Below are 25834 nucleotides of genomic sequence, written 5' to 3' on the forward strand. Positions count from 1 at the left end.
CCATTGAACTTGTCATTGAGAAATCATTCTAAATTAAGTCTGTTGTGAGTTACATCCCTGCTCCCAGAAACAGTTCCCCTCTTGCCTTTGGAAACATGCTTTACCCCTTTCAAGTAGCTTGTGCTCTCTGATACTAGTCAGGTATTTTTGAAAGTTAGATAATAGCCAGTAAAGGATGGTTTATTGAACTAATTCACTCCCAGTTGATTTCCTCACTTTCATGTAGTCAGAAGTGCAAGAGAGTGAGCCAGGACCTTACTTTCCACTACATTAGCTTTCATGTGATTTTACTTCAAGTTCAAGTATTATAATAATAGGTTACACTTTTCTAACAACTTTTAGTTGTCCATAGCAATCATATAGTTTTAGTAAATAATTCCTATGAAGCTTAAGTGTCACGTTTAACTCCAGCCCTGATGAAGAATCAGGCTTTGTGGTGTTTATTTGATTTGAATGTGCTAGAAGCATCATTTATTTTATTTAAAGTTTACTATGAGAAAAGCATATCCAAAAATCTGAGTGTTTCTGAAAAACAGAAGAAGCTGCCTAGTTTATAAGTGAGAGAATCAACTAACACAGGGCCAGTGAATGAATTCTGTCATATAAATGAACAATACCCCATTTTCCAACAGTCATATTCATCACATTCTTTGAAGTGGAAGGACTGTTATTCCTATAAGATTAAACAGGAATTTTGTAGTTATTGAATACCCTAAGAAGGACTTTGTAAATTAGTGTTAAAAATATAGGGAAACTTCCTGTTCTTTTCCAATAAGCCAGCCCAATGAGGGAGAATTTAAGAAACATTTTTCGAACCTGTCCTGTCACTTAACCAAGCTCTTTGTTCACTGTGATTTTTTAATCATTAAGTATAAACATCTTTTACCAGCAAATTGCTTTGAGCATTCAAAATATTTGTAGGATTCCTTCTTGGCAAGATTATGAAATAGCCTTGTGACATATAATCTATTTTACTTAAAAAAATATTTTATTTATTCACTTTCAGAGAGGGGAAGAGAAGGTGATTGAGAGGCAGAAAAATATCGATGTGTGAGACACATCAATTGGTTGCCTCTCACCCGCTCCCAACCAGGGACCACCTGCAACCTGGCATATGCCCTGACTGAATTGAACTGACAACTTTTTGGTTTGCAGGCTGGCACTCAATCCACTGAGCCACACCAGCTTGGGCCAATCTATTTTACTTTTAACCAAGATTGAAAATCATGGTTTTAGGTTTATGATTTCTATTTTCATAACCCATGCCCTATGGAGGAAATTAGTTTTTCCTTTTCTTGCATCTTCCCTTCTAGCATACTGACACTGTACTCTCAACTTTTTGATTTATTTTTCTTCAATCCCTTCGATTTCCTACAGTTTGACTGGTTCAGAAATATTGAATGAGGTATTTCTGGATGTTTTCCTTCTGGTTCAGAAATATTGAATGAAGTATTTCTGGATGTTTTACTTCCCTGCTGCCCTTTTATTAATAGCTATTCCAATGCGAGCTTTCTCCTCTTGCTTCACTTTTGATCAGTCACATAGCCTATAATATTCCCCATGTTAGAAGGTACTCTACTATCCCATCTTTTTAATATGCTAGAGCTCTCTCATACCTCTTGTGGATCTGCTAAAGCCGTCTTGAAACAATTTTTGACAATTCTTAGTACTAATATTTGAAATGGTTGATGCCAACCAAATGTGAAAGGAATTCTCTTACATGAGAAAGGCAAGAAGATCTTGACATAATGAAGACATTTTTACAAAGAGACTAGTATCATTCTTAGCTGACTAATGAGCTTAACAATTGTAAATGATTTCATTTACTACTGAAAAGGATTTGTTTTGAAGTGTGATTCATTTTATTTTTTCTTGAAGTACATCCAAAACAGCAGATTGCATAAATTTATCCTCAAAATATACTAATTGATTCTGTTGAGTTAGCACATTTTCCTGTGGTATGTAATTTGTTTTGTTATTTACTTCTCTTATAAATAATAATGATAAAAATGTACAAAAATAAGCAAGAATATTTGTAATACTACATTTGAATAATTATAATAAGTGCTTTCATTTAAATATGTAACAAAGTGTTACATGGCTTAATTCATCTAGTGTCTATGAATGTAAATACATTGTTGCATATATTTATATTTGGGGGATAATTTTCCTTCCTTCAGCTGACAGAGAACATATATATAAATTTCTGGAACAGAATGTTTTAATCGTTAGACTTCCTTACCACCATTCTGGTGGACTAAGTAACCTTTTAGAAATTAGTTCAAGGTCATTTTTATTCATTGAACAGTTAATTATAGAAATTGTTGATTATTTCAGCTAATTCCATCTCTGTTCATCTTTTTTTCAGTTAACATTTTCACCACTTTCTTGTTTATTAAAATTCAAAAATGGTGAACAATATTTGTTTATTCTCTTTGGAAATACATCTGAAAAACTATTTTGGGAAAGACAGTGAAATTTAGAGAACTAATTTCTTATAGAGTTTACTTAATCATTTTCTTCATTTCCCCAAAAGGTTTGGAAGCTGTAATAGTTTATAAATTTTGCAAAGATAGACAGAAAACATAGTCACTGGGAATGATCATAAAATGCCTACAGAATGCTAGTTTCTCCATATATATATATATGGAGAAACTAGCATATTTTTTTTTTTTTTTTTTTTTTAGCAAGATGACCTGAATACTTCCTACACTCAAGTATGGCAAATAAAATAAAAAATAAACTTATAATAGACAATAACTTAGTGAATATTTGAACAGAAATTAATGTTTAACATAGAAACAGTATCAACTAATATTTGAACAAATTGAATCACAATTAATTTTGGCAAGAAAATAACCTGCAACTTTATATTAAAGTTTTGCCGTTGGTCATTAATAATGTTTTAAATGGCACTAAAAGTGATCATACCAGTTCACTTTGGACTAATAAACATTCCATGGTAGTTTCAGTATATTTTTGAATGACATACACTTCTCCACATTAAGAAGATACTGATAAATTTTATAGATATTCACTGGGCATGTCCTTTGCTAGGTAAAGGCACTATGTAATTATTAAGTAATTATTAAATATTTACAGTGTGTTTACACTATATTGGGTCTTTGAGAATATACTAACAATATAAATGTTGCTTCTCTATGTGTGAACTTTGGCCAGGGGTAGGGATAGATTAGAATTCTGCTATTCTCATTTTCCATCCTGTGACTGGGTTTATAAATCTTGATAGACTCGTTCTATAGACACAGATCTCTTCCTGGATCTGATTTTAATTTAAGATAGAAGGGAGCATTTCTGTGGCTCTCCAACTAATAATAAAGCCCCATTTTCCAAAAAGGGTGGCTGGAAGGAAGGAAGGAAGGAAGGAAGGAAGGAAGGAAGGAAGGAAGGAAGAAAATTAAACATTCAACTAAAATCTAAAAGACTTTACAAGGATTTGAACTTCTCATTGTATACGTAAGGTTATTTCTTTTATCTTTTTTCTTTCTATTTCTGTCCTTTTCTCTCTTTTTTGTTTCCTCCATTACCATCATACCCTTGAAGGAATACCTTTTCAAACTACAGACACTATGTGTAGGTCTCTATCTTACTCTCACTGAATTGTTTCAAGGGCATTTTCAGCCTAGTTTCTAGTGATTGGTTGAAAAACTTTGAGTAATAATGAAAATTGTATTACCTCCAGAATATGCTGAAATTCACTATTTTCACTATTGAGTTTGTCTTTCATTTACTTTGTCAGTTCCTTAACTTGGTAGATAATGTAAGAAATTATGCCCTATTTTTATATTGTACTATAAAATGTCAGTGTAATCCAGGGACATATTTACATATTGCCGTGCTAGATGAGTTAACCAGCATTTATCCAGACTTATTTTCCAAGGTTCTGGACACTTTCTGAGTTTCATTTCTACTTTAATTATAGAATTTCATGATTTGAAAGAACCCTTGAAACATACATTGTCCATATTTATGGCTGAAACCAAGTAAAGGTTAAATTTACACCGATGTAGAAGACAAGACTTTTAGTTTTGAAATATTTAATAATTTCACTAACTTTTAAGATGGATTATAATTATTATATATGCCTATACTGTATTTTGTATCCTTATTTAATAGTTTTGGATAACCACAAAAATCCTTTATGATAGAATAAGTATATTTTCTATTTGACACACAAGACAATTATTACTTAAAGAAATAAATGGGCTTTTCCAATATAAAAACAGTAAGTATCAGCACAAGGACTTAAAATTAGTTCTCTTACTTAAGAATAAGTGGATTTTGCCACCTCACCATATTGGCTACAATAAAGTACTACCAATTGAGAATGTGACTGAGTACTAAGCCACGTGCTACCACCTATATTAATAAGTCCTGAGAGAGCAAAAAGAAAGGAATAGTCAGTCTCTCCTGGGATAAAATAAGTTATAGAAGGCTTTATAGAGAAACTAAAATTTTAATCAGGACTAGAAGGAAAATTGTGTATTTTTGTTGTTTGATGAGATAACTTATGTAGAAAAAACAATACAAGCTATGAGAAAATAGCAAGAATATGCAAAAAAATTCTCATCCAAGGATATGAGATATGTTTATGGTTTTTAGAGAGCAAGTAGGGGGGTGGGGGGGGGGAGAGAGAGACAGAGATCTGTTGCCTCCCACACTCGCCCTGACTGGGATCAAATCTGGAGCCTTTTTGTGTAGGGATCGATGCTCCAAGCAACTGAGCGACCCAGCCAGGGCAAGAATGTGGACATTTTTAATATAGAATTATAAAGGAGCAGAGAAGCTGTGTTTTAAAATACCCGTCAATGTTTATATGGTATTAATAGGAGTTTTATATCCCAGTCTTCTGAGTTATTTTTTTCATCACTGAAAAATTTAAACAGGGGAGTTTATGAAAAAAGAATGAATATTGTCTAAGTGCTAAAGATCGGACCTTGACCATTTAATTTGTATGATAATTGTATTTTTCACAGATGTATTTTGTCGAATTGAGAATTTCCTTCTATCTTTTGCTTACTGAGAGTTTGACATTTGTTTTTTATCACGAGTGGATTTTAATTTTGTCAAATTCTTTAATAGCATGTGTTGAGGTGATCATACCATTTTTCTTAGAGTAAATTTCGTGGACTACGGTGCCATCTTGGCTAACCCCCACCTGATTAAGATGTATTGTTCCATAAATATATTGCTGGAATAGATATACAGTTGACCCTTGAACAGCAAGGGTTTGAATTGCTCAGGTCCACTTATACATGTGTACCGCAGGAGCTCAGCTCCAGGCAGGTTTATTTGGGATTCGGAGAGACCAAAAAATGACAGTGGACCATTGGAGAGGGAATTCATACCAAGTTTATTCTCATGGCGGTGGGCAAGAAGGCAACAAAGGGTCTGTCTTTATTCTATTCTCATGGCGGCAGGCGAGACAGGAACACAGGATACGTCTTTGTCTCATGGCAGCAGGCAAAACAGTAGCAAATCACCCACACCACCTGAACGACAGGGGCTCATATATACATGAAATTTAACAAAAGTGTCACAGTGCCAAGAACTGTGAGATAGCATGATACTTGCCCACTAAGTCACTCTCTTAGATAAAGGTGACCTGGGAAAATACATGCACATAGAAGCAGGGATCCTGGCTACGGTGACCCTGACATGACAACATGGATTTTTTTTTTCAATAAATATACAGTCATCCATCTTTATCCCTGGGTTTTGCAGCCATGGTTCAACCAACCGTGAATCAAAAACAGTGTTTTGCATCCAAGTTGGGAACTCTTGATGTAGATGGCTAATTGTATGCATTGTTCTACTCTGTTTTATATAAGGGACTAGAGCATCTTGGATTTTTGGTATCTGCAGGGGGTCTTGGAACCAATCACCTTGTAATACATAGGGAGGACTGTTTTGGTAATGATATTTGTTTTTATGTTTAGGAGAGAAATTATTCTATAGTCATTTTTTCTTATAATGTCTATCTGTTTTAGTCTCAGGATAAAGCTAGTCTCATAAAAATATTTGAGAAATGGTCCCTTATTCTTTAGTTTGCAAAACATATATGTTAGGTTGGCTTATTTTATACTTCCTGAAATGTTTACTAGAATTCACCAGTGATCTGGAATTTGTTTCTTCTGTGGGAAGGTATTCAATTTCATAATTTAATTTCTTTAGTATTTTGTATCTTTTAAGGACTTTATTCATTTAATCTTAAGTAATTGAATTGGTTGGCCTTAATTTATCTTTATTACTCATTTTTTTGTCTTTAGGATTTGTTTCACCTTTCATCCTAGGTAGTCATAATTTTGTCTTTTTTTCCTCCTAAGTCTATCGTAATGTTTATCATTTTACTGATTTTTTTCTGTCTATTTTTTATATGTCTATTTCATTTGTTCTTTTTGTTTTTCATTTCCTTTTTCCTACTTTAGGTTTAATTGTTCTTCATTTTATAGCTTCTTAATGTTGAAACTTTAGATTTATTGCATTGGGATATTTTCCCCTAATAAAAATATTTAAAACTATAAAATTTCCTCTATGCAGAGCTCTCAGTATACTCTACATATTTTGCATTTCAGTATCATTTAATTGAAATATTTTCTAATTCCCCTTGTGATTTTTTCTATGTATCATACATAATATTAAAGTGTATTGTTCATTATATAAATATTTGAGTACTTTTCAGATTTCTTTTTTTCTTTGATGTGAGTTCTTTTTAGTCAGAGAACATACTCTATTGTTTTAATCCTTTAAAATTTGTTAGAACTTGCTTATTGCTCAGCATTTGAGCTTTTATGCTGCATGTTCAGGTGCATTAGAAAGCATGTGTTGTGCTGTTATGTGGATTGTCATATGACCATCTTATAGAGAAAGTTGCTTGATATTTTCTATATCCTTACTGATTTTTTCTCTTTTGTCAGTTATAAAGAGAAGAATGTAACTGGATTGGCTTGTCTTCTCTTTCAATCTTCATGGTTTTGCTTCACATTATTGAAAAACTGTTCTTAGATGACAGGACATAAGATTTATTATTCTTGATAATTTTCTTGTTGAAATATTCCTCTTTGTCTCTATAATTGTCTTTGTCTTGGAGTCTACTTTGATATTAATATAACCAGTCCATTTTTATTATAATTGATGTTTTCAAAGTTATCTTTTCCATATCTTTTAACTCTTTCTATCTCTGTACTTAAAGTGTCTTCTAGTGGAGAGTGTATAGCTAGACCTCACACTTTACACATTCTAACAATCAAGATTTAAATCTTCTATGTTGAGTATAATTATCAATGTGATTGCATTTAATTCTAGCATCTTGTTTTCTATTTGTTCAGTTTGTTCTTTTATAATTTTCTCTATTTCTGCCTTCCATTGGAATTAGTGTTTTATGGTATTACATTTTATCTTCACTGTTTTCTATACTATTTTTTATTTAATGTCTGTTCCATGATTTTGAGTTTATATCTTTAATTCGACACAGCCTATGTTCAAGTATTATGTCCCTTAACATGTAAGAATACTACAAAGTGTATTTTCATTTACCTCTTGCATCCTTTGTGTTAATTTTATGATACATTTCATTTCTATATATGCAGTAAACTCTGATATGTTGCTGTTATTTTTACTTTACATAGTCAGATATCTTCACAGAAATGAAAAGAGAACAAAAACAAAACCCTTTATTTACCTACAAACTTACTGTGGTTTGTGTCCCTCATTTCTTTGTATAAATCTCAATTTCTATCTGGTATTATTTTTCTTCAGCCCCCCCCCCCCCAATTTTGTCATTACCTTCACTGAAAGTCTGATGGAGAAGAATTTTCTCAGTTTTGCTTTATCTGACAAAGGATTTCCCCATCATTTTTGAAGAACATTTCACTGGTTATGGAATTCTAGGTCAAAATTTTTCTTCTGCTCATGACTAAAGATGTTACTTGATTGTTTTGGGGCTTACATTATTTCTGATGGGGAAATTTGCAGTCATTGTAATAGTTGTTGTCCTGTATATAATGTATTCCTTTTCTGTCGCTTTAAATTTTTCTCCTTATTCTTAGTTTTTAGCACTTTAATTATGATGCTCTTTCATGTGCTTATGTCTATACATTTGTGTACATTGCACTTAAATCTATGTGTTTATGCTTTTAACCAAATTTGGGAAAGTTTCTAGTACTTTTTCTTCAGTGTTATCTGTTCTTTCTCTTCTCCTCTGGGACTTCACTTACAAGTTTAACTACTTGATATATTCTTTATTCATCATTTATTTTTGTGTTTATCATCCATGGCAAATAGTTTTTTTGCTTGATTTTGAAATTGAATGGTCATTTTTCTGCATTGTATAATCTGCTTTTAATATCATTCAGTGAATTTTTTATTTCAGGTATTGTATTTTTCAACTCTACAAATTCTACTTGGTTCTTTATAACTTCTTTTTATCTCATCAGCGATTTCCTTTAAATCTTGTCTAAAATAGTTGTTTTTAAAGCCTCTGTCTGCCACTTCATATGTCTCTTATTTCTATATAAGTTTTTATTGATTGATTTTTGTCCTGGTTATAGATCACATTTTTTTTCCTCTTCACATGTCTAATAATTTTTATTGGGTGCTGGACATTATAATTCTTTTAAAAAAAATATCTGGATCTTGCTGTCTTTCTTTAAAACTGTTAAATATTGTTTTGTATAGGCAGTTAAGTTACTTGTGGATCACCTTGATCATTTTCTTATTTTTTAGTTTTGTTAGTATGGACCTAAAGTATTCTTTCCTCTAGAGCTAGTTTAGCCATACTAGTAATGCTTTGTTTTTCTGGAGTTTCTCCACAATGCTCTGGGTATTCAATAAGGTTATATAACTACAGCTGATCAGAATCTGAATATCTCTTGTGCATACTTCACATGATACACATGTGCAGTTTAGTATTCAGCATCAGGCTCAAGGGGATATCTATGATTATTTCTGGATGTATTTCTATACTGAATGCCCTTTCTGATACTGCCCCCAATTTTCAGCTGCCTCAGCCTTCCCAGTTCTAATATCTGTCCCCTCACCTCAGGGTGGTCATGCTATTCCACTTGGTGTCTCTCTTCTTGCTCTGCAGTCTGGAAAATGATTCAATGTCAAAAGCCAGCATCGTTGTAGGGTATCTTGTTTGTTTCTCTTCTTTTATGGATCACAATCTCATGATGAATGAGTGCCTAAATGACTTTTTGCTGAATGACTTTAAACATTGTTTTTACATCTTTTGTCTAGTTTTCTACTTGTTTAGTGTGGGGAGGGCATTTCCAGTGGTATTTACTCATCATAGCCGGAAGTGGAAGTCCTTACATATGTTGTTATGTATACTTTATATGTCATGTGTTTATATATGAATTTGTTTTTATTTAAAAAGTATAGGAACAATATAAATGTGCAGAATAAATATGCTAGTTACCTCACTTCTCCCATCTCATTTCATGTCACTCGACAGTAATCATTTCAGAAATTTGATGTGCATCCTTCTGTCTTCCTCTATATATTTATATACAGTTATAGATATATATATGCAATATATACATATTTTAAGACATTAAGTCAAATCATACTATAAATATGTTCTGAAACATATTTTTCACTTGATAATGTCTCAGAAATCTTGCTGTTAAAGTACATGTCATTGTTACTTTATTCTTTTGTTTTTTACTTTTTAGAGAGAGAGAAAAACTTTGATTTGCTGTTCCACTTATTGATGCATTCATTGGTTGATTCTTGTATGTGTCCTGACCTAGGATCGAACATGCAACCTTGGTGTATAGGGACAATACTGAACCAACTGAGCTTCCTGGCCAGGGCCTTTTACTTTATTCATTTAACATAAGCCCTTATTTTCTACAGAACAGTTTTCCTGCCCTTGCTGGGTGGCTCAGTTGGTTGGAGCATCATCCAATGCAATAGATACAAGATAAATTTAGCTTTAATAAACCAGGGGAAAAGAATTTCATAATTGTCAAAATAAGTAAGGAGCTTCAGAATTTTCACCCTAAACATTTGAAGTGTGTACATATTTATGTATATATCTGTAGGAATGTTAGAATTTATTCAGCCTCATTGCTGCACTTGATTTGGGCCCAACCAACATGCCCTGACCTTGAAGGATCTTAAGGACCAATCACATCATAAGCTACTTTCACATTCATCAACACCCTAAAGAAATCTTTGAGGTAAATCTAATGCTCTGTGTTTTTTCATATGTGTTTCTCATCAAAGTCCTAATATTTGTTTTTCAGGTACAGCAGGTACAGACTGTGCAGCAGGTACAACATGTCTATCCAGCTCAGGTGCAGTATGTGGAAGGAAGTGATACTGTCTATACCAATGGAGCAATGTAAGTTTGTGTGTGGGAGTTTTTTTCACTCTGTGGCATGAGGCAAGAGATCTTCTACTGGAACAATTTCCAGTAGCAGATGTATCCAATAAGGCCTATTTTATATTTGCTAGAGATGTTCACAATGTAGAATGGGATTATACTATATATACATATATATATATATGTGTGTATATTATATATACAGTATGTGAATAATTGGACTGTGTATATATATATGAGTATATATACACAAAATCCAAATATAATGAAATACATTTGGAAATTCTTGACTAACTTAGGAAGCACTTCAGTTGTCTTTTGTATAGTTCAAAAGGGAATGTTTCCAGGGATTTTTTTAAATGTCTTCTTTTTTTGAGAGAGGAAAACATACATTTGAAATGTGATTATCTAATTTCTGTAACACTGGACTACAAGGAGTAAGTTTTTAAAAATTACTGTTCTATAAAGATAAACTATTTGAAATTCAAGTACAGAAAAATCTGAAATAAAAAAGCATTGTTGCCCTTACCAGTGTGGCTCAGTTGGTTGAGCATAGTCCTGTGGAGCGGAAGGTGGCAGTTCGATTCCTGGTCAGGACACATGCCTGGGTTGTGGATTTGGTCCCTGATCAGGTATATGAGAGGCAACCAGTTGATGGTTCTCTCTCGCTCTATCTTTCTCCGGTCATCTCTCTCTAAAAATAAATAATTTTTTTCAAAAAAGACATTGTCTTTTGGGCAGGAGAAAAGCGCACTTTGCTCAGGATGCAACCCTTCTGTGTGGGCAACTTTCTCTGAGATCTTTTGCGGTTATACATACAGACCTTTCTGTCTGGTCCTTAGAAAAACCAGGCTTCCAAAACACTGTTGAATACTGAAGACCCTGTTGTTAATGTGTGTGTTTGACTTGTATTTTAAGTATCAAAGATTATTAAATAAAGATAATGTGTGCTTTATAAAAAGACAAGCTTTTTTCACCATTCCTCTTCTTGTTATCCAGAGCATTTATATATTATATATAATGTCTCTCTCACACACACACACACACACACACACACACACATATATAAATATATATATATATATATATATATATAGAGAGAGAGAGAGAGAGAGAGAGAGAGAGAGAGAGAGAGAGATTGATTTTCCCAGAAACTCTTAGTTCCCTTTTGCTATCATTTCATTGGCCATATTTGTGTCACCTAGTAATTGTTAGGAGCCCGGGAATCTGGGAATGAGATTTTATAGCTTTCATGTCTGTGCGCTAGAAGGCAGCAAGGGAAAGGGCAGTTGGAACAGGTGTTGAGAGTTAACTCTAAAGTATCTATCAGTCATTTATCATTGGCCCAGGGTAGGGGGTGTAGATTACTATTGTGTGACAGTAAAAGTCACACAACCTGCTTCACATATTTTTATTCATGAAACTGATGTAGTTTATAAAAAGTGCTTTGTATAATATCTGAGATACAGTAAACACTCAACAAACATTAGTTATTGCGGTAAAATTATGTACTGTAATTACTTTTTTACATTTTCCTCTCTTATTTAGACTCTAAATTCTGCCTATTGCCTTGTGCATTTTTAAACTACTCCACCACTGACCTTAGAGTGTTCCACATAATAGGTAAATGTGTGGTCAGTGGGTCAGTTCATTCACAGGACCTTAGAAAAACAGCATCTCTAAAGTTGACTCTATAAAATTATATGGCCCATTTAAGTGCAGAAATGATTCAAAGTAAATATCTCATGCTAAGATGTATTTTCAGTGGCCCATTAGCTCAGTTGGTTAGATCATGACTAATGAGGTCTAGGTCATGAGTTCATTTTCCACAAAGTCCAATTAGCTTTGATTTGGTCTTTATGGGCCCAGATTTATCTCAGCTCCAGCCAGTCATGTCATAAATGTGCACCCTTAGTCAAGAGAAAGAAGATGATTCTTTAAAAAACCTTTCATTACTATCAAGTATAATTTTTGACTAAAGATTCTGCAGCATCATTTCCATGTTTACTAAAGAAACATTGTGTTGTCATGAGTTGTATTCAAAATTTTAGTAGCTAGAGGACTATGAATGACTTTTCTCAAATATAACAAAAATTTTTTTAGCATTAGCCTTTTCATTTTCTTTTTATTTTGTAGTGGTGACATTTTACTATATACAATTTTTGTGTGTAATGTTCATTTTAGGTTCTTTATACTCCCTCTTTTTATTTGATATACTTCCATATATCTTAGGAAAGATTTTTCCGTATTCTGCAACCACACTTAATTAATAGCCAGCTAGTGTTTGATTCCCGACTTTGGTCATAGTCAAATTACTGCTTCTGTGTTATAATAAATGCTTTTTGCTCATGGTACTCCCAGAAGATGGGGCTATCAGTCTTTATCATGAACTCTCAAGCACACTATATGTGGCCTGCTTAGTCAGTACCAGTTCACTGATGCTCCTGTCACCATCATCCCCATGCCAAGTGGCCATAATGCATAGACCTCACTCTAGAGGTGATGGTTGCCCTCACAAAGATGTGTCATCACTCACAAAAATATGTAATCATTATAATTTGGTGATACTAATGTGTTTACCTGGTTCTCACTATGAATAAGGACATTTACTGCCAGCATGACAGGCTTAACAGTGTGAGCTAGTGAGTGACATAATTAAATTGAATAATTGAGACTGCTTTACAGTGCTGGTAGTTGGAGTAGAATAACTCTTTACTCGAGGGAGAAGGTCACTTAATTCACTTTTGTTTCTGTTTATTTTATCATTGCGTCTAAGTCACCCAGGCTACACCATCTCTATATTTTCTTACGGTAGTTTTCCCAGAGGATTTTTTCAAAGACTAAATTAGTCTTTTTCATTTCTACAGATTCTGTAATTTATGATACGTAGTCATTTAGAATACTTAATTAAACCTGCTGAGAAGCATTTCATATCATGTAAAGAGAGTCCAATTCAATTGAAATGTCTAGATGTAGCTAGAAAGGAAATGATTACTTCCTTTCCCCCACTCCTTCATGGCGCATACTTCCCCACTCACTCTTCCATCGTGTTAGTCAGAGTCGAAATACAGATATCATAGTATTTCATGGCCAAACTAAGAAATTTTTTAAAAAACTTTTTCTATTTTAAAGGGTTTTCTCATATCAACCACTCTTTGAAGCTTATCCACTGTTTAGAGATGATTAATGTGTTAAAATGCTCAAATGTTCATTGTATGGGTATTTGTTATAATAAGATTGGACCCACAAAAGCCATCTCATGTCTTCCCGTTTAAAGATTTCTCAGCAACCCCAATACTGACTTTATCAAACTGTGTTTCATAAAATGTTAGTTCAGTTTATGGTTACACCAGCAGGGAAATACGGAATGAAGGCTGTTCTTTTGAAGTCTCTAAATTCCTGTTGTTAGTCTTTTAAGGGCCTCTGAGTTGTCCTGTAGGAAAGAAATACAATGTTTTAAAAACTGAACCACAGAACTCTTCTATCTGAATAATAGCTAATAACAGCACATGGCATACTTTGGGTGGTGTTACCATATTAACATATTGACATTGAGTAGATTTATTCAAAATCCATAAGTATGTGTACCAGACTCTCATTTTCTAAATAGTTGTTGCCTGAAAATCATGTGGTTAGTACATTTTTGAAGCCATTATATTTTTTCCTGTACACTTTAAAATTATTAATAAGGAACCTTAAGAGATACGCTTCAGGTTCCTTTTTTTGTCTTTTAGTGCAATAGTTAGTTTCAGGATTTGAGGGTAAAATTTTGCTTTCTTTTCATTACAATGCTTTCTGCTTGGAAGAAGTGGTTGTATGGAATTTCTGTAATTTGATATGGAGAGGATGCTTTCTTTATTTGTTCTTCTACATCACCTTGGTATAATATCTGGTTTGTTTGTGGATTTTAGGAAGTATATGGCTGGTTACTTAGGAGTTTCCTGGAGAGAGAACTGCCCTTTTGTAGAAAAGAGCACCAAGGTCTATCCACTTTACAGATGAGTAAACTGAGGCCCAGAGAGGTAAATGAATTTTCCTGGCTAGATAATATATAGAGTTCCTATTTTCTGACCATCAATGCATGATGCTTTTCAGTGATCTGCAGGTGATGGTCTTTTGGTCTTAAATTATTTGGGCTGTTAGGGAAGAAAGGATGCCCAGTTATTAAAAAATAGTAAATTGTATCAATTTTACTATTGTGTTATTTTGTATCATATTATAGATAATAATTGAACTTGTGACACTTTACGTTTTTATTTGTATGAATCTATGAATCTTATACTTTTATAGTTAAATTTACTTTATGAGTATAGTATGTTCTTTCTATACTCATAAAATACATGGAAAGTATGTATGTACTAATTTTTAACATCAAATCTTTCAGTTAAATGTCTTTTTAAGAGAAAAGGCTATGCTTTCACTGCCCTGTGTATATACCTTTTTATTATTCTCCATTAGTAAATTAAATGATGCACATTAAGGGCAATTTGTTCTTTAATATTTTCATATCCTATATCTGACATCCAGAATAGTTAGTTCCACATGATAACACTTGGAAGACATCAGATACTCATTTTCCCCTTCCTGCCTTCCCCCCTTCTTTTTCTTAAGAAAAGTGGAAATGGGAGAAATCTACATGTGCTTTTTTAGGTTTGGAACCAAATTGTGTTATTAGTTTTCTTGAATGAACTTCAGAGACCCATGTTCAAGCATCATTTCTCCTGCTGTCTACAATATAACCTCAGGAAAATAACATAGTTGCACCAGATTTTCTAATCTGGAAATAGGGATTAATAGTTAAAAACATTACTTAATTAACCAGGTCTTGTATTATCTGAAAAAGTATATTCACTTTCAGTGTACCTATTCTTCTTAAAAAACTAGCTGCAAAAGTAAAACAGGTTAAAAATTTCTGCTTGAACAAAAGTTTGGAGGCTAGAATAAGAGACCTTTATTGGGGAGTATATATATTTGAAAGGATTGGGAATCATGATATTGTGCCTAATGGAGATTAAAGTCTTTTCGTATATGATTATAGTCCCCCAGCTATATAAACTCTAAAGCTGATTCATGAAGCCTGAGCTTTGTACTGCCAGAAGGTTCTAGAAAGGATAGTACCAACAAATATTAGTCTGGCCTTTGGAAATAGACTAATAGAGTTGCCTCCCAGGAAATCCTCTGAGCTTTTAGTTCAGCAGTGTACCTGACTTTGCATATTGGGCATACCACCTGTTTGCCCAGGTTAGTACTCTGTTTGGCATCAACAACATACATACGTGCTTTAGCTGCATCCATTTTTCAAAGTTCCACTGGACAATATATCCATTTCATTAACAAGTCCCTGATTTTTGTAGTCCTCTTATAGTAAAAACCTTTCAGGATTGATTTCATATTCTTCAACCTCTTCCAAGCTGACTTTCTTCTTCTCATTGCAGTGGAACTGCTCTTATAAGTGTCATTGGTGATCTCTAGTTCTTAAATACAATAGACATTCTTCTAGATTAAATTTTCTTAATCTCTAACAGTCAGCCAGCCAACTACTCTATACTTGAATCACTACCTTCTTTTGGCTTTTTCTGGCTATATTCTTTTATTTTCTTCCTATCTTAATGTATTTGTTCTCAGTCTTATTATTGACCACATAATTTTTATGTGGTCTAAGCTCTGTGTATATTTCCCTACTGTTCTCAGAAACCACATTTCTTCCACAACAGGACTATCTGTTATTCTCATGACTACTTTAAACTTTTCTAGCATTTGTCTTTCCTTCACTAGAATGTAAATTTCAGGTAGGCAGATACCTTAGCTATTTGTTCCCCACTTTCTCTCTCATATCTAAAAGAGTTGTATGTGGTAAGTCCTCAATTTATATTTGTTGAGTGAGTTAAATAAAGAAGAGCATTTATTGGTAGGTGAGACAGAAGCAGACTAGTTGGTAGTTTTAAATACACAAGGGAAAATTAATGGAACTGAATTGAGATGTTGCTAACCATTGTATTAATATTGCTTTTCTTTTTCACTTTTAAACATTTTTTCAGTACAAAGCTCTTGGGCTTATGCACATGTACATGGTTGCTCAGGTTTTTATTTTTGGTTTTTTTCTAATATACAGTACAGTACTATTAACTATAGTAACTGTATACAGTATGATCCCCAGAACTTATTCATCTTATAATAGAAAGTGCCTACCCTTGCCAATATCATCCTGCTATTCCCATCCTGAGCCCCTGACAGCCACCATTCTACTCTGTTTTTATAAGTTTGATTTTTTATATGCAACATATAAGATTATATAGTTCTTGTTCTCTGTCTGACTTATTTCACTTAGCACATTGCCCTCAAAGTTCATTCATGTTGTTGTTGAATGGCTGAATAATATTTTATTGCATACGTATGTCGTATTTCCTTTATATCCGTTCATCTTTTTATGGACACTCAAGTTGTTTCCATGTCTTGGCTATTGTGAATAATACTTCAGTGAACATGGGAGTGCAGATATCTCTTTGAGAACTCATTTCCTTCAGAAATATATTTAGAAATGGAATTGGTGGATTATATGGTAGTTCTAAAACAAACATAGAGACCAATGAACAGAGTATGGAGCGCAGAAATAAACTCTTACATATATAGTAAAATAATCTTTGACAAGGGCACCAAGAGTATATAATGAGGAAAGGATAGTCTCTTCAATAAAGGATAATGGGAAAACTGGAGATCAACATGAAAAAGAATGAAATTGAACACCTTTCTCATACCACTCACCAAAAATTAACTAAACATAGATTAAAGACTTAACATGTATGACTGAAATTGTAAAACTCCTGTGGAAAACACAGAGGGTAAGCTCTTGACATCAGTGTAAGCAAGGATATTTTTAATATGACACCAAAAAATGCAGGCAACAGAAGCAAAAATAAACAGGTGGGACTACATGAGGCAATCAAGCTTGTTTACAGCAGAGGAAACCATCAACAAAATAAAAAGGCAACCTATGAAATGGGAGAAAATATTTGCAAATCATATATCTGATAAGGGGTGGTATCAAAATATATAAGGAATTCTCACAGCTCAATAACAAAAAAGCAAATAATCTGATTTAAAAATGGGCATAGCATCTGAATTGACTTTTTTCACAGACATATGAATGTTCCACAGGTAGGTGAAGAGGTGCTCAACATCATTAATCATCAGTAAAATGCAAAACAAAACTGCAATGAGATATCACCTCATACCTGTTAGGATAGGAGTTATCAAAAAGACAAGAAAAAGGTAACAGGAGGTGGTGAGGATATGAAAAGAAAGGAGCCCTTGTGAACCACTGATAGTAATGTAAATTGATACAGCCACTATGGAAAACAGTATGGAGGTTCCTCAAAAAATTAAAAATAGAACCACCATATGACCCAGCTCAGTTTTTCTTAATTGCAAATTTAGACCAGTAACTCTGAATTAAATTTCTTATGATCCATTTCTGTCAAGTTTATAAATCTACTTCCATGCTTCGAAAACTCTTAAAGCAAAGGAAGTTTTGGTAGTGCTCTCATGGATAGCTGCCCCAGAATATAAAACTCCTTTATATCAGTAGACTTTGACTTAAAAAAAGAACTGAAATATACTTAAAAAACTAATAATTGTGAAATGGCACTTTTTCCCTTCATACCTGTGAAAGTTGGGCTTCACATTTTTAGTATGCTCCAGAACAGTGGTTCTCAGAGTGTGTTTAGGACGGCAGCATTAACATCGCCTGAGAACTTGTTAGAAATGTCCTCTTTTGGGCCCTCACCCAGTTGTACTGAATCAGGAACTTTCGGGTGAGTTCCAGCAATCTGTGTTTTAAAAAAAAGTCCTCCAGGTAATTCTGTTGTACACTAAAGAGTGAGAACCACATTTCTTTATTACAGAAATAAAGAATTCAAATACAAAGTAAAGTGTAAATGTTGAGGTATTTTTTTTGTAATGATAATAGGATATATATAAAGTTAAGATTCCAGTAGTCTGTACATTATCAACATATATTGTAATAAAATACTATATATGTTGATAAAGCTCAATTAGTTATTGCAAGAATTATTATTGACTTTAACATTCATTCTTCCATCTCCTCTCTAGTGGCAATAGGTCAATAAATACTTTTTATTTTTTACTTATTGTTAATAGAAGTTGAAATTAGCAGAAATAAGTATGTCACCTGAATCTAAATCAAGGCAAGTGTTTTATTTGTCTTATTGAGTAGTACTTATTAATTTATATTTAATCTTTTTTTTTATTCTTAGGTAATCATAAGAGTTTAAGTGTCAAGTCACTTGAAGTCCTTTCTAACTTACTGTTTTCCCTTTGGTGTCTTTCACAAAATGGACATATCACCTCTTTGGTGTAACTTCTGCCTTTAGTCTGACTTGGAGCATTCAAGAGATTTATTTAGAAACTCAAATAAATAGTACATTCTGGCCAGCCAGATCTTATGTATTATATGATAGCAATTTGTTGAAGATTCCAAATAACAGAGCTACTTCTCTGCGGGGCTTTGGTGACTCATGAAAACTTCACAATGGGAAACTGTTCAAGTCAGGGTTCTTGGTATCAAGCAGCAGAAATGAACTCTGAGTTTATTCAAGAAAAACAAAGAAGTTATTGAAAAATGTTTATTATTCAGAAAATTTCCAGTTAGTCTGGAGAATAGGGTGAAAAAAGGCAGGTACAAGCAGCATTGGCAGCCAGATCACAGACAAAACCACACCACATAAGTAGTCCAGTGAGGACACCACAGTACTGCACCCATCCCAACCACTGTCCACTGTCACTACCACTAGATTCTCATCATAGCTCTACGACAGGTGTAATAATCCCTAACCTGTGTGGTCTACTTAGTGTAAGAGAAAAAATATATCTCTCATCTCTAAAAACAACTCTCCCTCGTTCCCCAGTACTCCTAGTCCATTCCTGTGCTCTCAGACTTTTCAAAAATATTTAAAAAGGTGTTCATTCTGGCTGCCTTCACTTACTATGTCCTCATTTAGTTCAATCAGATATATATTGCTATCACTACATGGAAACACTTTCTGATAAGATCACCTCCTATTCTTATATCTCGTGAACATGTTCCAGAATCATCTCACATGACCCATCTTCAGTATTATACCATGTTTGCTACATACTTTCCCCTTGATTTCTCATTATTTCTCTGGCCTCAGGCCTTTGTTAAGTTGTTTCTATAACTAGAACTTTCCCTTTATTCCCTCCATGCCTATCCCAGCTTGAAACAAAATCCAATCTTCTTGTCACAGTTCATAATAATGTCTTTCAAGCTTTTTAAATTATTATCCACAGTGAGAAAATTAGATTTTCATGTTATAATAAGGTAAGTGCACACATGCACATATGAGTATGCACACACATATACCATATATGTATATGATAGAAACAAAAGTTCCTGAAAGTAATTCCTATGCTTACTAGGTGAAATGTGCTCTGACCTTGTCTAATCTCTTCTTTTAATGCTGTTGTGGCCAATTACAGTTACTGATTATGATCCACAGTTCAAAAATTTTGTTTATATTACTTGAATATTTAGTATTTACCTTTTGAAACCTCATTGCTTTCTAATATCCTTCTCATTTGTTATAGACAGCCGTTTTAGACTTATAATTTCTTCCCAAAGACAAGGATCTTTCCTGTGTTGTGGCTTTTGCACATGCTGTACTGTTGTCCCGATATATTTTTCCTCCTATTTTATATAGGGCTCACTACGTTTGATTGTTTATTTTATTTTATTTTTTTTTAATTTTTTTATTTTGGTTTTTCAATTACAGTTGTCCCCTTTTCCCCCAATTTCTCTCCCCCACCCAACCCACCCCCTCTCCCACAATCATATCCCTCCCCGTTGTCCATGTCCATGAGTCTTTCATACAGGCTCTTTAATTAAACCCTTCCCTTACTTATCCCCCTTCTCTCCCTCTCCCCTCCCCCCTATTGACTGCTATTCTGCTCTTTGTTCTATTTAGTTCCTTTGTTTGTGTTGTTCTTTAGTTTCCTGTATTAGGTGATATCATATGGTATTTTTCTTTCTTTGCCTGGCTTATTTCACTAAGCATAATTCTCTCTAGTTCCATCCATGTTGTTGCAAATGGCAGGAGTTCCTTCTTTCTTTCTGCTACATAGTATTCCATTGTGTAAATGTACCACAGTTTTTTGATCCACTCATCTACAGATGGGCACTTAGGTTGTTTCCAGCACTTAGCTATTGTAAACAGTGCTGCAATGAACATAGGGGTGCATAAGTTCTTTTGAATTGAGGTTTCAAGATTCTTCGGGTATAATCCTAGTAGTGGAGTCATTGGTTCAAAAGGCAGTTCCATTTTTAATCTTTTGAGGTAATTCCATACTGTTCTCCATAGTGGCTGCACCAGTCTGCATTCCCACCAACAGTGCAGTAGGGTTCCCGTTTCTCCACATCCTCGCCAGCACTTGTTGCTTGTTGATTTGTTGATGATGGCCATTCTGACTGGTGTTAAATGGTATCTCATTGTGGTTTTTATTTGCATCTCCCTGATGGCTAATGATGTTGAGCATTTTTTCATGTGTCTATGGACCTTCTGTATGTCCTCTTCGGAGAAGTGTTTGTTCAGGTCCCTTGCCCATTTTTTAATTGGGTTGTTTGTTTTCTTGATGTTGAGTCGTATCAGCTCTTTATATATTTTGGAAATCAGTCCCCTGTCTGTGATGTCATTGGCAAATATGTTTTCCCATATGGTTGGTTTCCTTTTCATCTTGCTGATGTTTTCTTTTGCTGAGCAGAAACTCTTCAGTTTGATGTAATCCCATTTATTTATTTTTTCCTTTATTTCTCTTGCTTTAGGAGATGTATCCGTGAAGAGATTGTTACGTGAGATATCTGATATTTTCTTGCCTATGTTTTCCTCTAGGACTTTTATGGTGTCACGGCTTACATTTAAGTCTTTGATCCATCTTGAGTTTATTCTCGTGTGTGGTGTAAGTTGGTGGTCTAGTTTCATTTTTTTGCAGGTCCCTATCCAGTTCTCCCAGCACCATTTGTTAAAGAGGCTCTTCTCACTCCATTTTATGTTCCTTCCTCCTTTATCAAAGATAAGTTGACCATAGAGGCCTGGGTTTATTTCTGGACTCTCTATTCCGTTCCACTGATCTATATGTCTGTTCTTATGCCAGTACCATACTGTTTTGATTACAGTGGCTTTGTAGTATTGTTTGATATCTGGTGTTGTGATTCCTCCTGCTGTGTTCTTCTGTCTCAAGATTGCTTTTGCTATTCGGGGTCTTTTTTGGTTCCATATGAATTTATGGAGTATTTGTTCTAGGTCTGTGAAATATGTCATTGGTATTTTAATAGGGATTGCATTGAATCTGTAAATTGCTTTGGGTAGTATGGCCATTTTGATGATGTTGATTCTTCCCATCCAAGAACATGGTATTTGCTTCCATTTATTTGTTTCTTCCTTAATTTCTTTCTTCAATGTTATGTAATTTTCAGAGTACAGGTCTTTTATCTCTTTGGTTAAGTTTACTCCTAGGTACTTTATTTTTCTTGTTGCTATAGTAAATGGTATTTTCTTTTTTGTCTCTGTCTCTGCTATTTTATTGTTGGTGTACAGAAATGCCTTAGATTTCTGTATATTTATTTTGTACCCTGCGATTTTGCCAAATTCACTTATTATATTGAGTAGTCTTTTAGTGGAGTTTATAGGATTTTCTAGGTATACTATCATGTCATCTGCATATAATGAAAGTTTCACTTCCTCTTTCCCAATTTGGATGCCTTTTATTTCTTTTTCTTGTCTGATTGCTGTGGCTAGGACTTCCAACACTATGTTGAAAAGGAGTGGAGAGAGTGGACAACCTTGTCTAGTTCCTGAGTTCAGGGGGAATGCTTTCAGTTTTTGTCCATTGAGTATGATGTTGGCCTCAGGCTTCTCATATATAGCCTTAATTATGTTAAGATATGCTCCCTTTATTCCCATTTTGCTGAGTGTTTTCATCATAAATGGGTGTTGTACTTTATCAAATGCTTTTTCTGCATCTATTGATATGATCATGTGATTTTTGTCTTTCATTCTGTTTAGGTGATGTATTATATTTATTGATTTGCGAATATTAAACCATCCTTGCATCCCTGGAATGAAGCCCACTTGATCATGGTGTATAATCTTTTTGATGTATTGCTGGATCCTGTTTGCCAATATTTTATTGAGGATTTTAGCATCGATGTTCATCAGTGATATTGGCCTGTAGTTTTCTTTCTTTGTTGTGTCTTGACCTGGTTTGGGGATTAGGATAATACTGGCTTCATAGAAAGAGTTTGGAATTTTCCCCTCTTCTTGGATTTTTTGGAACAGTTTGAGGAGGATAGGAGTTAGTTCTTCCCTGAATGTTTTGTAGAATTCGCCTGTGAAGCCATCCGGTCCAGGGCTTTTGTGTGCCGGGAGATTTTGGATTACTGTTTCAATTTCCTTTTTCGTTATTGGTTTGTTGAGACTTTCCACTTCTTCTTGATTTAGTTTTGGGAGGTTGTATGTTTCTAGAAATTTGTCCATTTCTTCTAGATTGTCAAATTTCTTGTCATACAGTTGTCTGAAGTAATTTCTAACTATCATTTGTATTTCTGAGGTATCAGTCGTGATTTCTCCTCTTTCATTTCTGATTTTGTTTATTTGTGTCTTCTCTATTTTTTTCTTGATTAGACTGGCTAGAGGCTTGTCGATTTTGTTGATTTTTTCGAAGAACCAGCTCCTAGTTTTGTTGATCTTTTGGATTGTTTGTTTAGTCTCTATGTCATTTAGTTCTGCTCTGATCTTGATGATTTCATTCCTTCTTCTTGCCCTAGGCTTTGTTTGTTGTTGTTGTTCTAGTTCTTGTAGCATTGTGGTTAGGTTTTTTATTTGAGATTCTTCTAGCCTTTTCAGATATGCCTGTATTGCTATAAACTTCCCTCTCAGGACTGCTTTTGCTGTGTCCCACAGGTTTTGGGTTGTTGTGTGCTCATTATCATTAGTTTCTAGAAATTTCTTGATTTCTTCTTTGATGTCATTGTTAACCCATTCATTATTTAATAGCATGTTATTCAATCTCCATGAGTTTGGGTGTCTTTGATTTTTTTCTCTGAGGTTGATTTCTAGTTTCAGGGCATTGTGATCTGAAAAGATGCTTGATATGATTTCAATTTTCTTGAATTTGTTGAGGCTTGTTTTGTGACCTATCATGTGGTCTATCTTTGAAAATGTCCCATGTGCACTTGAAAAGAATGTATATTTTGCTTCTTTGGGGTGAAAAGTTCTATATATATCAGTTAGATCCATGTGGTTTAGTGTGTTGTTCAATGCCTGTATATCCTTGGTGTTTCTTTGCTTTGATGATCTGTCTATTGTTGATAATGGAGTGTTGAAGTCCCCTACTATGAGTGTGTTGTTGTTGATATCCTTTTTGTGGTCTTCTAGCATTTGCTTTATGTATTTGGGTGCTCCTATGTTGGGTGCATATATGTTTATCAAAGTCATATCTTCTTGATGGATTGTTCCTTTAAGTATTATGAAGTGTCCTTCTTTGTCTCTTTTTATTGTCCTTGCTTTGAAATCCATTTTGTCTGATATGAGAACTGCTACCCTGGCTTTTTTTTCCGGTTCGTTTGCTTGGAATATTTTTTTATATCACTTTACTTTCAGTCTGTGTAAATCTTTTGTTTTGAGGTGTGTTTCTTGTAGACAGCAAATATGTGGGTCCTGTTTTCTTATCCATTCCGTTACCCTATGTCTTTTAATTGGAGCATTTAATCCATTTACATTTAAGGTTATTATTGACGTGTATTTATTCATTTCCCTTTGTACCTCTGTTCCTCTCCTCTCTTGTTTTTTTCTTCTTTTTTTCTTAGAACAGTCCCTTTAGCATCTCTTGCAATGCTGGTTTGGTGGAGATGTATTCTTTCAGTCTTCCTTTGTCTGAGAAACTCCTTATTTCACCTTCTATTTTGAATGAGAGCCTTGCTGTGTAGAGTATTCTTGGTTGTAGGCCTTTGTTTTTCATTGCTTGAAATATTTTTGACCATTCCCTTCTGGCTTGTAATGTTTCTGTTGAGAAATCAGTTGATAGCCTTATCGGAGCTCCCTTGTATGTTATTTGCTGCTTTTCTATTGCTGCTTTTAGGATTCTCTCTTTGTCTTGGAATGTTGCCATTTTAACTATGATGTGCCTTGGAGTGGGTTTTTGGGGGTTCCTCTTGATTGGAACTCTCAGTGCTTCTTGGACTTGCATAGCTTTTCCTCTCAACAGGTTCGGAAAATTTTCTGTCACTATTTCTCCTATCAGATTTTCAATTCCATGTTCCTTTTCTTCTCCCTCTTGTATTCCGATGATCCTTAAATTATTTTTCCTAATGCTATCCTGTAATTCCCTTACATCTTGTTCATATTTTTTCAATCGTTTTTCATTTTGCTGTATTGTCTGGGAGTTTTTCTCTACATTATCTTCTAACTCACTAATCCGATCCTCTGCTTCGTTTAGTCTGCTTTTGACTGATTCTACTGTGTTTTTCAGTTCAGAGATTGTATTCTTAAGTTCTTCCTGGTTCCTGTTAACAATTTCTGTGTCTTTTTTTATGCTGGTGTAGTTCTCTGCCAGTTCCCTGTAATTTTCTTGGAGCTGCTGGTAACTTCCTTGAAGGTTGTCATAGTTGATTTTAAGGATGTCGAGTATATTGAGCTTCTTTACCACCATTGTTTTGAATTCCATGTCTGACATTTGGGCTATGTCTATTTCGTCTCTCTCTCTCTTTCTGAGGGTTCCTCTTTTCTTTTCATTGAGGGGTTATTTTTGCGTCTTACCATGTTGGATTCTTTTTGTTTTTATTTATTTATTTATTTATTTATTTATTTATTTATTTTGGGGGGGGTAGTCTGCTTTGACTTCCCTCCTTTGTGGTGTAATATTCTTTATCGAAGGTCTGGGAGTTTCAGTGGTGCAGTCTCTTTGATATCCTGAGCCTGATGGTCTTGAGTTACCCTTTATGTCGTTTGTTTATGCTGTTCAGTTATATTTCAGATGTTCTTTGATAGGATCTTCCTTCTGGCTACTTGGTTGAGAGTCACTCTATCTGCTTTGTCTTGAATTCTTTTGTGGATATGCTGTTAAAGACATAAACACACAGCCCAGGCAGGAGACCCACACCCTCAGAAAGTATCCCCCACTCTATCCTGCTATTGTTAGCCAACTAGCCCGTATTAATATAAATGTAAAGAGATTTGAGATTTTATACCATAAGAAGAATAGATAAGAGTTGTTTTGGGGGAGGAAAAATATAATTTTTGATAGAGGGGTTGATAGATTAATAATAGTTGAGACTGTGCAAGCCAGTTAGTAATATTTACATTGTATGTTAATAAAAATAGAAGAAAAGGATAGAAAAAATACGTAGTATAGTAAGAAAGTGGGATTGTATTGTATTTGGGTTTATATAGT

At 34.1% G+C, this 25834-nt stretch overlaps 1 protein-coding gene across 2 annotated transcripts in view; it reads left to right on the plus strand.

The window, feature by feature from the left end:
• Nucleotides 1–25834, plus strand: part of RFX3 (regulatory factor X3) — a 284844-nt gene that overhangs the window by 154479 nt on the left and 104531 nt on the right. For both annotated transcript variants that reach the window (XM_090275842.1, XM_090275843.1), the window contains exon 3: nucleotides 10275–10372. In XM_090275842.1, coding sequence (XP_090131968.1) covers nucleotides 10275–10372 — 98 coding nt within the window. The remainder of the gene's footprint in view (nucleotides 1–10274; nucleotides 10373–25834) is intronic.

Source organism: Furipterus horrens, unplaced genomic scaffold (genome assembly GCF_987537825.1).
Source record: "Furipterus horrens unplaced genomic scaffold, mFurHor1.1.pri manual_scaffold_4, whole genome shotgun sequence".
NCBI classification, from domain to species: Eukaryota; Metazoa; Chordata; class Mammalia; order Chiroptera; family Furipteridae; genus Furipterus; species Furipterus horrens.